This window comes from Salvia splendens, chromosome 4 (genome assembly GCF_004379255.2).
Source record: "Salvia splendens isolate huo1 chromosome 4, SspV2, whole genome shotgun sequence".
NCBI lineage: Eukaryota > Viridiplantae > Streptophyta > Magnoliopsida > Lamiales > Lamiaceae > Salvia > Salvia splendens.
The window spans coordinates 4,880,883-4,894,717 of NC_056035.1; the positions used below are offsets into that span (position 1 = coordinate 4,880,883).

Sequence of the window (13,835 nt, forward strand, 5' to 3'; positions counted from 1 at the left end):
GACGACCCCTCGGTGCGGAGGAAGTGGACGGACACGGAGAACGTCGCGCTTTCCAAGGCGTGGGTGAGTGTCTGTGATGATCCTCTGACTTCGAACAATCAGAGGATCGTCAACATGTGGGTCAAAATTGCTGCAGCCTACATGAGATTTTTGGCCGGAGGGGAGGCCGCGCACCGGGGAGGAGTGCCAGAAGGGGTGGGACCGAATCAGGGCTGGGGTCTCCCGATTTTCGGGCTTGTATGCCAACGCCCTCCGCATGCAGAGCAGTGGCCAAACGGAGGATGACTGCAGGAGGATAGCGGAGAAAGTCTTCCCCCAGTCCGGGTTGTATAAGGAGTTCACCTACTAGAACTGCTACGAGGTGCTGAACGAATCCGAGAAGTTCCGGGCAGGTGTCTACACTGGCTAGCCGAAGAAGCAACGACTGAACTATACCGGTGATTACAGCGGCAGCAGCGGCGGTTCCCACGACCTCCCCGAGGATGCGGAGGAGCTCCCGTCCCGCCATCGTTCGCTCGCCGAACTCGCCCGGTTGGTCAAAGGCGGGCGCAACGGGAGGCGAGGGGGGGCGCCGGGGGGTCCCAAGAGGTACAGTCGGCATCCCCCCTTGGCCAGTCGACAGAGGATCTCAAATTCTTCGCGCGTCAAAAAACGCACACTCAGATGGCCAAGACGTTAGCCGAATGGCGGACGGCGACGGACCCCGAGGAGAAGAGTTTTCTTCACGCAATGCTCGTGAGCATGCGTGACAATTTGAATACCGGGGGGCACCGGGGGTTCCGGCAGATACGGAGGCGGTGGCGACGGTGACGGTGGCGAGGGGGGCGACGGAGACGAGGAGTGAGACGGAGGTCGTGTTTTTTTAAATAATGTAATTTTTTTAAAATTAATGTATTTTTTTAATGTAATTTTTTTTAATTAATGTATTTTTTATTGTACTTTTTTTTTTAATTTAAATAATATTATTGAATCTTCCCGTATCTGTGTCGTACATTTAATTCCGTATTTTGTGTGATTGTCAATTATTTGTTTTATATAATTAGGGGTGATGTGGCTCGGCTATTGCTGGGCTATTTGCTTGTCCTGATGATGTGGCAGAAGGATTTTTAGTGCTGATGATGTGGCAGAAGGAGTTTGTGGCTGGGCTATTGCTGGACAAAAGCCATTGTAGATGCCCAAAGAGGTGAATGCATCTGCTGCTCATTAAAACATGAATTTTAATTAAATTATAATCAATTCAGATGTTAATACTACTAGTAGTAAATTTTACTCTATTAAGCACATTTTAATTGTTAAGATGCTACTCTTCTATTCAATAAGGGGTTTGTGTCATCATAAAATAAATCAGAATCATTATTAATCCTTTAATAAAAAGTTGTCATCGTAGAGTCTTTTGATGATATTTAACATTAGTAGTAATATTTATTTTTTTTAAATACCTCATGTAAAAACATTTTGCGCCTCACCCTTAATAGCATCGTTTTGCATATGGATAAAACTTGAAACAATAAAACTTCATAATTTAAGTAAGTATTTAATCTTCATTGTTTACGAAAAGATGTTTCCCATTTACCTTTGATTGGCGGGAACTTATCAAACTCCACAAATATAGTAGTATAATTTATTGTACAAAATCAAGAATTTGGTGTATAAATATTTGTTTGATACTTTGATATGTTTGGTGTATCAATATCACAAATTGTCCATGAATTTATATAATGCGAGTTTGTTGTATCATATCATAAATATATATAGATACACGCTCTCAAATCTAGGAGACTAATTTTATTTATGAAACATATATAGTGAGTTCATATCATACGAATTTTCGGTTATTTGCTTGAAATTACATAATCAGTATAAAAAAATAAAAGAAAAAGAAAGCATTAATTGGTACAAAAGGCTTCATTTGCAATTTTTGGTCAAGAATCTTTAATGCAAGAATTATTAACGAAAAGTCGAATAGAGAAGAATACAAGAGGAAAAGAAAGTAAATTCATTGCATTATCCAGATATATGTTGATTAATTACTGTATCGAATTTCATACACGCTTATTAGGGAAATAAAATTGAATATCGGATCAGATGAACTGGATCTGAATTAATTCATAAAAGATTAATCAGCCCTTAAAAATAGGATAAACACACTTTCATACTAGATTTTAAGCAATTAATTTTCAAAATGGATAGTCTCTTCAGTCTGTAAATCTGGGGAATATACAGCAACAAATCATTTATCCTTATCCACAATATCTATGTTGCACTATAAAGAGATGCAATCACTCTTCTCTCCGAGACACACAGAGAGAAGAGAGAGACAATGGGGTCTAAAGTGATAATTTTTAGCATTATTATTGTTTCATTGTTTATGTGTTTAAGTTATGCAGAAGAAGTGAAGGTGATGGTTAAAAGTGTCACATCCATAGCCAAAACTGATGAAAACTTCATTTGTGCAACATTAGATTGGTGGCCTCACAACAAATGTGACTACAATCAGTGCCCTTGGGAAAATGCAGGCATTCTTAATCTGGTAAATCACTTCCAAATTCAGCTTTTATTTAACAAAAAAAGTTAATACTTAGTTCTTTATCTTCTTCGTTCAATGCAGGATTTGGACAACAAGATTCTTGCAAATGCAATCAAGGGTTAGTTAGTTTAGTCCATCACATTGTGTACATTAATTTGGTTATATTTATGCAAATAAAATGGTATGGTGCAGCATTCAAATCTCTTAGGATTAGAGTTGGAGGTTCATTGCAAGATCAGGTCGTGTACAAAGTTGGAAAACATAGCAAAAAGTGCCCACAATTCAAGCTTAAGCATGAAGGCCTGTTTGGATTCTCACGAGGCTGTCTCCCAATGGAGAGATGGGATCGATTGAACAATCTGTTCAACCAAACGGGGTACAAGCAAACATCTGTAGTAACAATTCTCCAATGGCTATGAATGTTGAATATTAACTGAGACATGTTTCTTGCAGTGCTCATGTGACGTTTAGCTTGAACGCGCTGGCTGGAAGGAAGAGGGCCAAGCCAGATGATGAGGCTGGGAAGAAGTTGCAGGATTCGGACGATGCAGCCATGCCGCTCATGGTCGGCAAATGGGATCACAGAAACGCCTATGACTTGATGGAGTATACTGCTTCGAAAGGCTACAAGATTGATTCTTATGAACTTGGTAAGAGAGTTAAATTTCTCTATATTGATGGACCTATTTTCCACTAACAATAGGTGCTTCTAGGAAACGAGCTATGTGGGAGCGGGGAGTCGGTGAGAGTGGAGGCAGTGCCATACGGCAAGGACATGATTACTCTCAAGAAAATGATCAAGAGATTGTACCCTAACCCTACCACCCGCCCGAAGCTCTTGGGACCGGCCGGATTCTATGACGAGGAATGGTTCAAGACCTTCCTTCAGACATCCGGCCCCAACGTTGTCGATGGCCTAACTCACCATATCTACAACCTCGGCGCAGGTAACATTTTTACTATCAAATTCTAGCATTTTCTATTTAGTACTAATAGACTAATTTTTTGACTAATCTTTCACTACTAGGTGTTGATCCAACTTTGATAAACAAGATTCAAGACCCTTACTTTCTTGATGAAGTAGCTGAGACCTACAAGAGTGTGTTGACCTCGGCTGAGCTGTATGGGCCGTGGGCCGGGGCTTGGGTTGGGGAATCCGGCGGTGCATACAACAGCGGCGGAAGAACCGTCTCTCACGCCTTTGTTAATGGATTCTGGTATGTATATGTGTGTTTGTGTGTGAAATGCTTATGTAATGTGTACATGTATGATTCTATTTGAGCAATGAATGTAGGTATTTGGATCAATTAGGCATGACATCCACATTCAATCACAAGGCTTTCTGCAGACAAGCATTGATTGGAGGGAACTACGCACTCTTGAATACGACGACGTTTATTCCCAATCCAGACTACTATGGGTTAGTATAAACATACATACAAATATGTGTGTATGACTATTGACCTAATTATAGTTTTTGACACCATTTTTGGATTTGCAGAGCGCTGTTATGGCATCGGCTTATGGGAAAGAAAGTGCTCGGTGCAACTCACGGAGGCTCGCCTTATCTACGTGCCTACGCTCATTGCTCCAAGAAAACTGTAACTCTTTACCCTAATTTTATCATCACCACAGTTTTTTCAGGTTTTTCATGAAATGTAAATACTGTGTTTTTTTTCAGGAGGGAATCTCTGTGTTGCTAATCAACATGTCGAATTCGACAAAGTTTGAAGTGTCTGTAGTGAATTATCTGAACTTGTACCCTCAAGAATCGGAGTTGATGAATGAAAATGGAAATGAGGGTTTGGGTGTGAGAGAGGAGTATCATCTGACTCCTGAAAATGGCAACATTCTGAGTGATGTGGTGCTGCTCAATGGAACGCCGTTGAAGCTGACGGAATCGGAGGACATTCCCGCGATCAACCCGGTGGTTGTTGATGCTTCACTGCCCATTGCTGTTGCGCCGGATTCCATAGTTTTTGCAACGCTGAGAGGGTTTAGGGCACCTGCTTGTGCATAGAAATTGTTTGGTTCATCTTTTGGCGCTGCTTTTAGTTTTAGCTCTTTGTTATTTCCTTTTTCTTTTAGAAGTTTTAGTTAGTTCCTTCTTAAATCTAATGTCTTTCAATTTTCTTTACAATGCAATCAATTAAAGAACAAATGGGATTATGGGAAGAAAAAGAAGAATCTTCTCATGAGGTATAACTTGTAAAAATAGTTGCTCCAAATCTGACATAGAATCCTCACATAAAAAAAACTGAACTTTATTCTTTAATGACAAGAAAAGCATGTTTACCTTTCATGTCTTCGAAGTTTCAAAATCAGTTGTTGGATGCAAAGCATATCTGAAACCCAGGTTGCTTGACACCCAATTCTTCACAGCCTATCACATAAAATCACAGCAAGTTTCCCCTTCATGTACTGCTCCTTCAAATAAACATCAAAACCTCATGGGAATAGCACAACCCCACAAAAGTTCACAACGTAGATTTTGGAGCAGCCCTTCTTCACAAGAATGGAAAGCTTGATTAAGCAAACAAGGTAAAGATGTTGAAATCTGAGACCTACAAAAAGTTCATATTTCCTTACATTTGCATGACTTTTTCCCAGATCAAGATTTGGAGGTAGTAAAGAGGATAAAAACAGCAGCACAGCAGACAGGAAAGTCCCACCTCAAAAAACACAATCCTTCAGAGGTATATTCATATATATGCAAGATCATATGATGATTTAGGCTTTTTCCTTCTTTGAAATGTGGTAATGGGAAGGTTTGACTTATTGCAGAGAAGAAGAGAAGCCAAGGGTGGATCAAGAAACAGTTATCCAGACAAATGAGTTGGGAGTATGATTTCAGCAGCTCAGAATACCCTACTGCTATTGCTGCAGCAGCTTATGCTATCCACTCTCTCGAGGAATCAAGCTCGCGGGAAAAAAAGGAGAGAGATTACGGCCATAACAACTCTTTGAGCAAGACAAAGAGCAGAGTTGATGAGAGAGAAGACAAGCCTGGACCGCTCAAAAGTGCACTCAAGTCCTTCGGTAAAAATCTTATTACCTTCCAATTTTCTAATTGCTTTTTTTATTTTCACCTCTGATAATGATGGATCAGATCGGTTGTTGTGACATTAGATGGAACTCCAAGGACAAGTTTTAAGGATGAGGGTACGACGAGTAATAGGTTCCCCGAGAAGAAACCAACCAGGAAAATAAGCTTTGCTGATCTTGACGAAATTAGCAACAACAAAGGAGAAAAGTTACCACTACAGAAGGACCCTGAGCGAGCTCCATCGCTGAGACTGCCTCCAACTTTTGCAGATAAGCAGTTAAGTGCGGCTGATAGCAGAAAACCGCTAAAGTCACCTCCACCTCCACCTCCACCTCCATCTCTGCCTCCAATTGCAAGAAAACCTGGACCAGCAGACTCTGCAGCAGCTGCATGGGAGAAAGAGGAGATGGCAAGTATTAGAGAACGGTACGAATTATGTGCATATGATGAGAGAGAGACAGATAGTTTATACCTTTCTCTGAGCTCCCAATATAACACATGAGAATTTTCAGGTTTGACAAGCTGAGGGCCACGATTGATAACTGGGAGATGAAGAAGAAGAAAAAGGCCAAACGCAAGATAGAAGGCATAGAGGTTCTTTTCATTAGTCCACTTGAATCTAAACATTATATTGGGTTCAGATGATATCATAGCTCACAATCAAGATAGCAAAATTTAGCAGGCTGAATTAGACAAGAGTAAAGCAAAAGCCCTCAAAAAATACAACAGTGAGATATCAAGAATCGAAGGTATTGCGAGCGGAGCCCGATCACAGGCAGAGGAGAATCGCCGGATTGAGGAACTCAGGGTGAAGGAGAAGGCCAATAAAATCAGAGCAACAGGAAAAATTCCAGCAACTTGTTTGTGCTTTTGAATTTCATCAAGATCGAATTTGAAATTTGTAAATTTGTATGATTTGTAACATAAACAGATTCCTTTGTGTTCGTAATTTACAACGGATTTAATGTGCCCCGAAAAATGGAACTCTAGATATTGCATCTTACAGTTAAAGAAACTCTGAAAAACATAGTGATGTTAATACACAGAATTACTCAAACTCGAAAACCAACTTCAGCATTTGGTAGAAAAACACAACGTGAGTCTCAAAAGTCAAACCATAAACATTTGTAGACTAATCAACATTTTCATCATCAACAAGGACAAAGTTTTAGAACCATGTACAACATATCTTGCCCTACAACCAGAACCAGTCTATCATGGACTAAAACAACGGGAATATTTTAATAGAAGAATATGGTTCTAAGTTCTCATCTCTCGTCCCAGCCAATCCAGCAGGGGATATGCAAAATACAGAACCAAGAAGGCTGGAACGGCAAAGAGAATTGTTATTGCCAAGTAGAGCATTAGGATGACAGCACTCACAGGTAATGCAAATGTGACGATCATGAGTAGAATAACCAGTGGAAACTTGGCCACCACTCTTATGAAGAAGTCGAGGGATTTGTGGAGGGACATCTGGAGCCTTTCAGCAGTGAATCTATCGCTGTAGCGGCCGTGATTATATCTGTAGCTTGAATGACCAAGACGATGCAATCTCCTGCTGGTGGCATCAGAAGAGTTATTACTGGTAGCTGAAGGGAACCTTTGGGACCATATTTGTTGACGATCTCTACAGATGGACGAAAGTGTCTTCACCCTCTCACCATTTCTGCTTTCCACCATCCACAGTATGAAGAAGTTCTTGCTTGGGAATCTAAGATTACCCTTGTAAAGGAGACGGAATGTCAGGAAATTGCACCATGGACAGGAAACAAAAAAGGGAATCTGGATCAGATGTGGCGAAAACTTCAGAGTAGCCAAACGAAGCCCCATGATGCAATTCTTGCAGAGGCTGTGGCCGCACCATAAAACATAAGGCACGTTCTCAACAATATTGAATGATTCCCAACAGATTGGGCATTCCAGTCCTTCTTCAGTGCTAGCGTTTGAAGAGATCTCGTCATCTGATGCTTCATGGCAAACCCTAACTAGCTCAGCAATGTTTTTCTTTTGCCTAAATCCCCGAATGGTATGTGATATAGATTTCCACATGATGGTTTCCAGAAAACGTGACAAAAAGCTATGGTGTTTGAGCCTTATAACAGAAAAGACTCGTTGAGTCTTTCATGTCCTGGTACTTGCTAAAAGATGAGGCCTGACTCAAAACAGCAGATGATTAGATGTTTATCTACAAATATCAATCAGATATCAGTTCAGGTACTAATAGGACACTACTATATTTATCAAAAATATAAAACTTCTATCAATGTCTTTATATACACTATATGCAGAGACGTAGAATATTTAGAAACTTGCTACTAATTTTTTTCGTCATATCTAATCTTTCTAGAGTAGAGACTCAAAAGATTTAGGAACTTGAATCTAAATTTTTAATCTTCTAAGCAAGAGAGGGTTAACAAGCCCACAAATTCAGGAGACTGCAGCACTCATTAGATGCATGAAGTTTCTATCTCCAACGTTCAACTAGCAAGTCCAATCCAAAATCCATGGAGTCTTTCAAATGAACCCATGTTTCTCCTTGTGCATTACACCCTTGAAAACCATAAATTTAACTCTTCTTTCGGCAATATCAACTAATTGAGAGTTGACACACAACAATTGCAAATCACGATTCACACTGCTTTAAAATACCAAGGATAGAGGAAAACCCTCATCCTGGAGCGAACTCAAGTAGGAGTACATTTTTTTTAACAAGACTTTTTCCAGCCGACGCAAGTAGCAACAAATTAATCATTCGACTAATTCAAGGAGATGTGGACACTCAAAAATGAAAAATGAAAAATGTAAACTACCACAACTAGTCAAGCAGGATTGAGTATTAAAAGGTACAAGAAACAAAAATGTGAAAATACACAGCTATAACAACTTCGTGATGATCACGAAGAGAACCAATCCTATTACAGCCAGAATTTAATAAGCAGATTAATTGAAAATCAACTAATGAATGTTAATAAAATCTGAGATCAAGATGAACTACGCGACCTTCATAATTACATCATCGTGATCAGAGTGCCATTTTTTATAACCGCTGTAAAAATTACCACGGAAAACAAATGATTTTTATATACGAGAATGAGGTAGGGACGATCAACAGCTAAAGTAACGAATATAGGCTACAATCGTAACATGCAATACATACATCTCCGTCATTCACCGCCACGCCCCAAGCACGCCGCCCCCGAAACAGAACCAAAATTGAAAAAGAATTCACCTTCGTCTAGAAAAGGTGTTGCATGAAAACGTGGAGGTTGAAGAGAGCTGCTGGATTTTGAGAATAACGCCTGAAATTCATCATTTTCGACGAGTATTGTATTGCAGAAGCGATCCGAGGGAGAGTGGTATTCTATTTTCGAGAACAATACGTGTCGGTGATATAGCGACGGCCCAATTTAAAATTTATTAGTATGAAGTTTAGATCTTTTGCTTGGGCTTGAATTCTTGGCCCAAATAGTCCTTTCAGGCCAATTTTCTAGTTTTTTTTATCATACCAATTTTGAATTATAATATGAGAAAATTATAAAATTTTCTAGAAGATTCATTTGGTCAATTTCTTGTCCGTCCATAACTATTAATCATATTTTACTCTATTGATACGTTCCTAAAAATTAATTTCATTTCATTTTTTATGATTTGATCAACATTTTTTTGCACTCTCTTCTACTTTTGATCTCATTCGTCTTAAAAAAATTGATCCAATTAATTTCCTTTTATCCGTATATAGACCGTTGGCTGGAGTATATATTTATTTACAAGGGAGGAGTATCATTGATTGGTCATGATGAGGAGTGGGTATAGACATTAAAGTAGTTATAAATAATGTGATTGGTCTAGCATGTTAATGGTTGGAAAAATGATAATACTACTAGTATTTTTTAATTAATCACTTCGAATAAAATTGGGCAGAGTCAAAAGGAATGTCCAAAGCCGATCGAACGTCTCACTTATCCGGTTACCCCCATAAGATTTTCTCCAAATTTTTGTTACTCCTTCAAAACCAAATTAATTAGGCGTGAGTGTGACCCATATTGATTAAAACTAAATCCGGAATAAGATGACACGAGTAACACCAAACTTAATAAATATACGCCAAACATAACTGTATGAACCACACAGAATTAAAACAGCCTAATCCATTATTACAAGCCTTAACACAAACTGCTAAGTGCAAATTACTACACAACATTGAAACAAACAAACAAACATCGGCCACAATTATTTGCCAAAGAAACCGCCGGCAGCCTTCAACAAACCATCCGCCCCGCTCTTCTCGCCGAGCAGCTCCTCCGCCTTCTTCGCGTACTCCCCAGCCTCGCCGCTCTCCTCCGGCTTCTTCACGTCGCCGCCCGAAGGAATTTCGGTCTCGGCCGCGTGGTTGGCGGCGGGCTTGTCTTCAGCGGGGGCGGGGGTGGATTTGGGGGCGCCGTACTGGCGGAGGTAGCCCTCGGCTTGGTCGACGTACTTGCCGACGCCCTGGGTGGAGTCGAGCTTGCCGTACTGGGAGGCGGCGTCGAGGAGGTCGGCGGCGGAATCGGCGGCCTTGGCCTTGTCGCACTTCTCCGGTTCGTTGCTGAACTGGGCGCGAGCCGCCTCCGCTACTACCTTGGCGTCGGAGAAGAGGTCGGTGGTGGAGGATTTCTCCTCGCCGCCGGGCTGAGTCTTGGAGTCGCCGCCTTTAGCTAAGCCGGACAAGAAATCCATGGTGATCGGATTGGAATCACAAGGAAAGTTATGGGAAGTGGAATTTGTTTGGAGGAGGAAGTAGTCAAATGTGTGGAGAAGTAGGGAGATATCGATAGAGTATATATAGAGGAGGAACTATGGAATTTTACGAATTTAAAATTTATATCAAAATATCATATTTAAACAAATGTGTACAAACGAATAAAATATACTCCACGTCTTTCACTTGGCCTGAATTTTTAAAAAAATTATTTAACTTAATACAAGAAATTTGTAAAACAATTTAGTAGAATATGAATATGATTTTTATATACAATTTAGTAGGATATGAATATGATTTTTTTTTTTTGATATGATCCTTGGGTCTATACCGTGTCTCTGCCATTACATATCGATAATAATTGAAAGTTGGAAATGTACAAAATTTAAGGCGTAATTGAAAAGCTTGAAGCATGGCATATCAATTTTTTGAACCTGGAATAACTGAACTTTTTATGCTCAATATTACATTTTTTATGAAATTTAAGAAATTTGTGTTTTGTAGACAGAATAAAATTGATACGTGAAAAGATATTAAAATGATAGAAATATTAAATTAAAAGATAATAAATAGGAGTATTTGATTCTTATAAAAAAATGTCACATTTAACTGGAACATCTAGAAAATAAATTACAAATATCTAGAAAAGGAATACATATCAATTAATTTGGATTAGATAGATTAAGCACTGAAATGTTGATATGGCCACGTCTTTGGGAATATGCTTAAACACTGGAATATGATACGCAGGGAAATTCTTAATTGATAGTAAATCCCAACATACTAATATATAATTGTAATGTTAAAATAAAATAAAATAAAAAATACTCCACTGAATGTGACCACTTGTTGGAGTGTAGAAGTGGTGTAAATTCAGTGTTGAAATAGTATCGTGGCAAACAATGATTTATTAAAGTTTAGAGTAGGGGCCGCTTCCTTCACTTATTGAGAAGCAAAAGATAAGCAACCAAGCCTCATCCACTCCAATGATTTTATATTTCTCTTTATTTAAAGCCAATCAATGAATTTTATTTTTCTCGTTAAATATTTGGGTTTGTGCTTGGTAGCTACGTATTAAGTTGATGTGGTCATTTTTACTAACTTCCAATAAATAAAAAAAATCTAAGATATGCCAACGATTTTTAAATTTAATTTTATTATTTGTAAGTACTCGAGAAACAGATTTGTATAATGTCCGCGTTGAATAAGTGTCGTGGCCAACAGGGATTAATTTATTGGTATCATTGATTAAACTATAAATGAGGCCGTTGGCTTCATTGGTTGAGAAGCCAAAAAATATCAAGTAGCATTGAAGCTTGTGGCTTAGACTTGCTCCTATTCAATGACTTTTTTAAAGTTATCTTTGAAATCCATGTATGAAATTTAACTTTATATTTTTTAATCTATGTTTTGGGTTCACATATTTAATGTTCAATTTCGTGGGACTATTCAAGTTATTATTTGTGAGTCTGGTATGCCAAACTTAAATGGCTAAATTCCACGAATGTACGTCATGGGAGATGATATCTGTCATTTGTACCCGAAAAAAAAACTTTTCCAGTGATGGGAAAGACGCGTGAGGCTCTCGCGTCTTTGATAAACCAAACACGCGATAGTCTCTTGCGTGTATACAAAACACGTGTTACTCTCATGCGTGTTTTAATTAAACACGCGTCAAGCTCATGCGTGTTTGAAAACAACCGATCGGGTGAATTTCCAGTTTCAAAACACCCGGCCGGGTGAAATATTTAAGACAGGAGGAGTCCAGAGAGAACACCCGGTCGGGTGATTTTAACTTTCAAATCACCCGGCCGAGTGAAATTCGTGTTTCAAAACACGCAAGAGGCTCGTGCGTCTTTCCCATCACTGGAAACATTTTTTTTCGGGTACAAATGGCAGATATTATCTCTCATGACGTACATTCGTGGAATTTACCCAAACTTAAACTGGGTTGTGAGATGGTTTGCATTCTTCAATAATACTTTTCATGCAAGAAAATCATTTGGTTTATAAAAGCTCACTTAATTGCCAAATAGTCTTATACTCGTATAAGAATGGGATCTGATTTCTTAGTTTAAAATATCGAAAATGAACTCACAATGGAAAAACAAGTACACACTTCAGTATCTTATGAGCCTTTGTTGGTAGTAATCATATTAGTAAATTTATCATTCCAATGCTAGGTTAATTTATACTCCTCACATGTTTAATCTCAACCACAAACTATTTATTAAACACGACTACACGAGATAAAAATACTATGATGATCACATATTTATACAATTCACACATTATCTAACTTTCCTACAAACTAGGTGGACCCTAAAAATAAGTTTGAGAACATATACATAATATTCTTAATTTTTTAATTTAAATGAATTTAATTAAAAACTAGTTAATTAATGTATATAAAACGATTTTCAATGTAAAATGTTAAAAAAGAAATGTTCAGTCATGTAAGTACAATTATGTGTACCCAAATAATTTTTATTATATGATTAATTAAATATAAAGTGGGATTTGAAATCTAATACTTTTGGATAAAATATTTGTTTTGAGGTCGTGGTTTGAGATATAGTGGGCCTCACTGTCGGTGGAGATTTTTATTTTAGTAAAGTGATGTTTGATGGTAAATAATCAGTCTTTAACGGGTGAGGGGGTCCCACAGAAACTAAATTAAATTGCAGTTTATTTCTGTCGGCAACACCGACTGATATACTATCCCATTAAATAAATCCAATAACAGAATAAAAAATCTTAAAAACATTCTTTACTGAAAATCGGATCCAAAAGAAAGGACTTAAAAAAAAACAAGCCCACTAAGCCCAAAGGCCCAAACATCACATTATAAACGGTCTGTTATGAGAAAATTTTTGTGTGATGGTTTCTCGGCCTTTACAAGATTTGAATCCAAACTCATACTCCATTTTATATCTGCTATATCTATAGGTGGTGGGGTTCGGTATGCTAATTATTAAAATAATATTAAGATATAATCTATAATTAAATTATGAAATTATTTTAGTTAGAGGGGATAGTCTATGACTAATTATCACATTACTATTCTTCTAGGATTGAGTTGTGAGATTCAATCTCATAAACAAAATACAGTACATATTTAATCTCGAGATACAATATTGCAAACCGAACAACACCGTGATTTATAAATTATACTTCCTCCATCCCGGAAAGTTTGTCACCTATTTCTATTTTCGTCCATCCCACAATGTTTTCACATTTATAATTAGTTTTAATAGTGAACCTCTGATTCACTAATTCATTCTTACTCAAATTTAACTATTTGTAAACGTATGATTCACATTCTTCTAACTTTTTCAACCTAATTTTCATTATATTTTTTAAAATTCGTGTCGACGTGTTAAGTCAAAACATGACAAATTTTATATGTTTGACAAATTTTATATGACCAAGGGACTAATAAAAGTACTATGGAGTATGAGTTTTTATCTAAAGCTCTTACCAATCTCAACTTTTTTTCTAGCGTAAATTTCTAAAAATTA

The 13,835-nt window shown here is 38.0% G+C and overlaps 4 protein-coding genes across 6 annotated transcripts; 2 read left to right on the forward strand and 2 right to left on the reverse strand.

Moving 5' to 3' along the window:
• Positions 1 to 2,318: 2,318 nt before the first annotated feature.
• On the forward strand, positions 2,319 to 4,717 carry LOC121798055 (heparanase-like protein 2). The gene is made up of 9 exons (XM_042196880.1): positions 2,319 to 2,530; positions 2,609 to 2,645; positions 2,720 to 2,903; positions 2,981 to 3,177; positions 3,241 to 3,474; positions 3,555 to 3,744; positions 3,822 to 3,947; positions 4,029 to 4,128; positions 4,209 to 4,717. Exons 1-9 carry the CDS (start codon positions 2,321 to 2,323, stop codon positions 4,545 to 4,547), a joined length of 1,617 nt encoding a protein of 538 aa, XP_042052814.1. The 5' UTR covers positions 2,319 to 2,320; the 3' UTR covers positions 4,548 to 4,717.
• Positions 4,718 to 4,906: 189 nt separating this feature from the next.
• Positions 4,907 to 6,538, forward strand: LOC121798057 (radixin-like). Of its 2 annotated transcripts, none has more exons than XM_042196882.1 (6): positions 4,907 to 5,068; positions 5,138 to 5,223; positions 5,312 to 5,566; positions 5,657 to 5,999; positions 6,086 to 6,167; positions 6,253 to 6,538. In XM_042196882.1, the coding sequence occupies exons 1-6, from the start codon at positions 5,043 to 5,045 to the stop codon at positions 6,445 to 6,447; spliced, it is 987 nt and encodes a 328-aa protein (XP_042052816.1). In that variant the 5' UTR covers positions 4,907 to 5,042; the 3' UTR covers positions 6,448 to 6,538. The 2 variants fall into 2 exon arrangements, with proteins under 2 accessions (XP_042052816.1, XP_042052817.1); XM_042196883.1 differs by having other exon boundaries at positions 4,908 to 5,068; positions 6,256 to 6,538.
• A 136-nt stretch (positions 6,539 to 6,674) lies between these two features.
• Positions 6,675 to 8,963, reverse strand: LOC121798058. Of its 2 annotated transcripts, none has more exons than XM_042196884.1 (2): positions 8,734 to 8,963; positions 6,675 to 7,728 (listed from the first exon to the last, which is right to left on the reverse strand). In XM_042196884.1, exon 2 carries the CDS (start codon positions 7,623 to 7,625, stop codon positions 6,834 to 6,836), a length of 792 nt encoding a protein of 263 aa, XP_042052818.1. In that variant the 5' UTR covers positions 7,626 to 7,728; positions 8,734 to 8,963; the 3' UTR covers positions 6,675 to 6,833. The 2 variants fall into 2 exon arrangements, with proteins under 2 accessions (XP_042052818.1, XP_042052819.1); XM_042196885.1 differs by having other exon boundaries at positions 8,806 to 8,957.
• An 843-nt stretch (positions 8,964 to 9,806) lies between these two features.
• LOC121800348 (nodulin-related protein 1-like) lies at positions 9,807 to 10,292 on the reverse strand. Its single transcript, XM_042199921.1, has one exon. It carries the CDS (start codon positions 10,290 to 10,292, stop codon positions 9,807 to 9,809), a length of 486 nt encoding a protein of 161 aa, XP_042055855.1.
• Between the last annotated feature and the right edge of the window lie 3,543 nt (positions 10,293 to 13,835).

Excerpts from the sequence above, each read along its gene's own strand:
- LOC121798055 (XM_042196880.1), top strand. The coding sequence starts at position 2,321 with ATGGGGTCTAAAGTGATAATTTTTAGCATTATTATTGTTTCATTGTTT. Across the intron at positions 2,531-2,608 it reads ATGCAGGCATTCTTAATCTG|GATTTGGACAACAAGATTCT; the intron begins GTAAATCACTTC and ends CGTTCAATGCAG. Across the intron at positions 3,745-3,821 it reads GCCTTTGTTAATGGATTCTG|GTATTTGGATCAATTAGGCA; the intron begins GTATGTATATGT and ends CAATGAATGTAG.
- LOC121798057 (XM_042196882.1), top strand. The coding sequence starts at position 5,043 with ATGGAAAGCTTGATTAAGCAAACAAG. Across the intron at positions 5,069-5,137 it reads AGCTTGATTAAGCAAACAAG|ATCAAGATTTGGAGGTAGTA; the intron begins GTAAAGATGTTG and ends ACTTTTTCCCAG. Across the intron at positions 6,168-6,252 it reads GCAAGATAGAAGGCATAGAG|CAGGCTGAATTAGACAAGAG; the intron begins GTTCTTTTCATT and ends AGCAAAATTTAG.
- LOC121798058 (XM_042196884.1), bottom strand. The coding sequence starts at position 7,625 with ATGTGGAAATCTATATCACATACCATTCGGGGATTTAGGCAAAAGAAA.
- LOC121800348 (XM_042199921.1), bottom strand. The coding sequence starts at position 10,292 with ATGGATTTCTTGTCCGGCTTAGCTAAAGGCGGCGACTCCAAGACTCAG.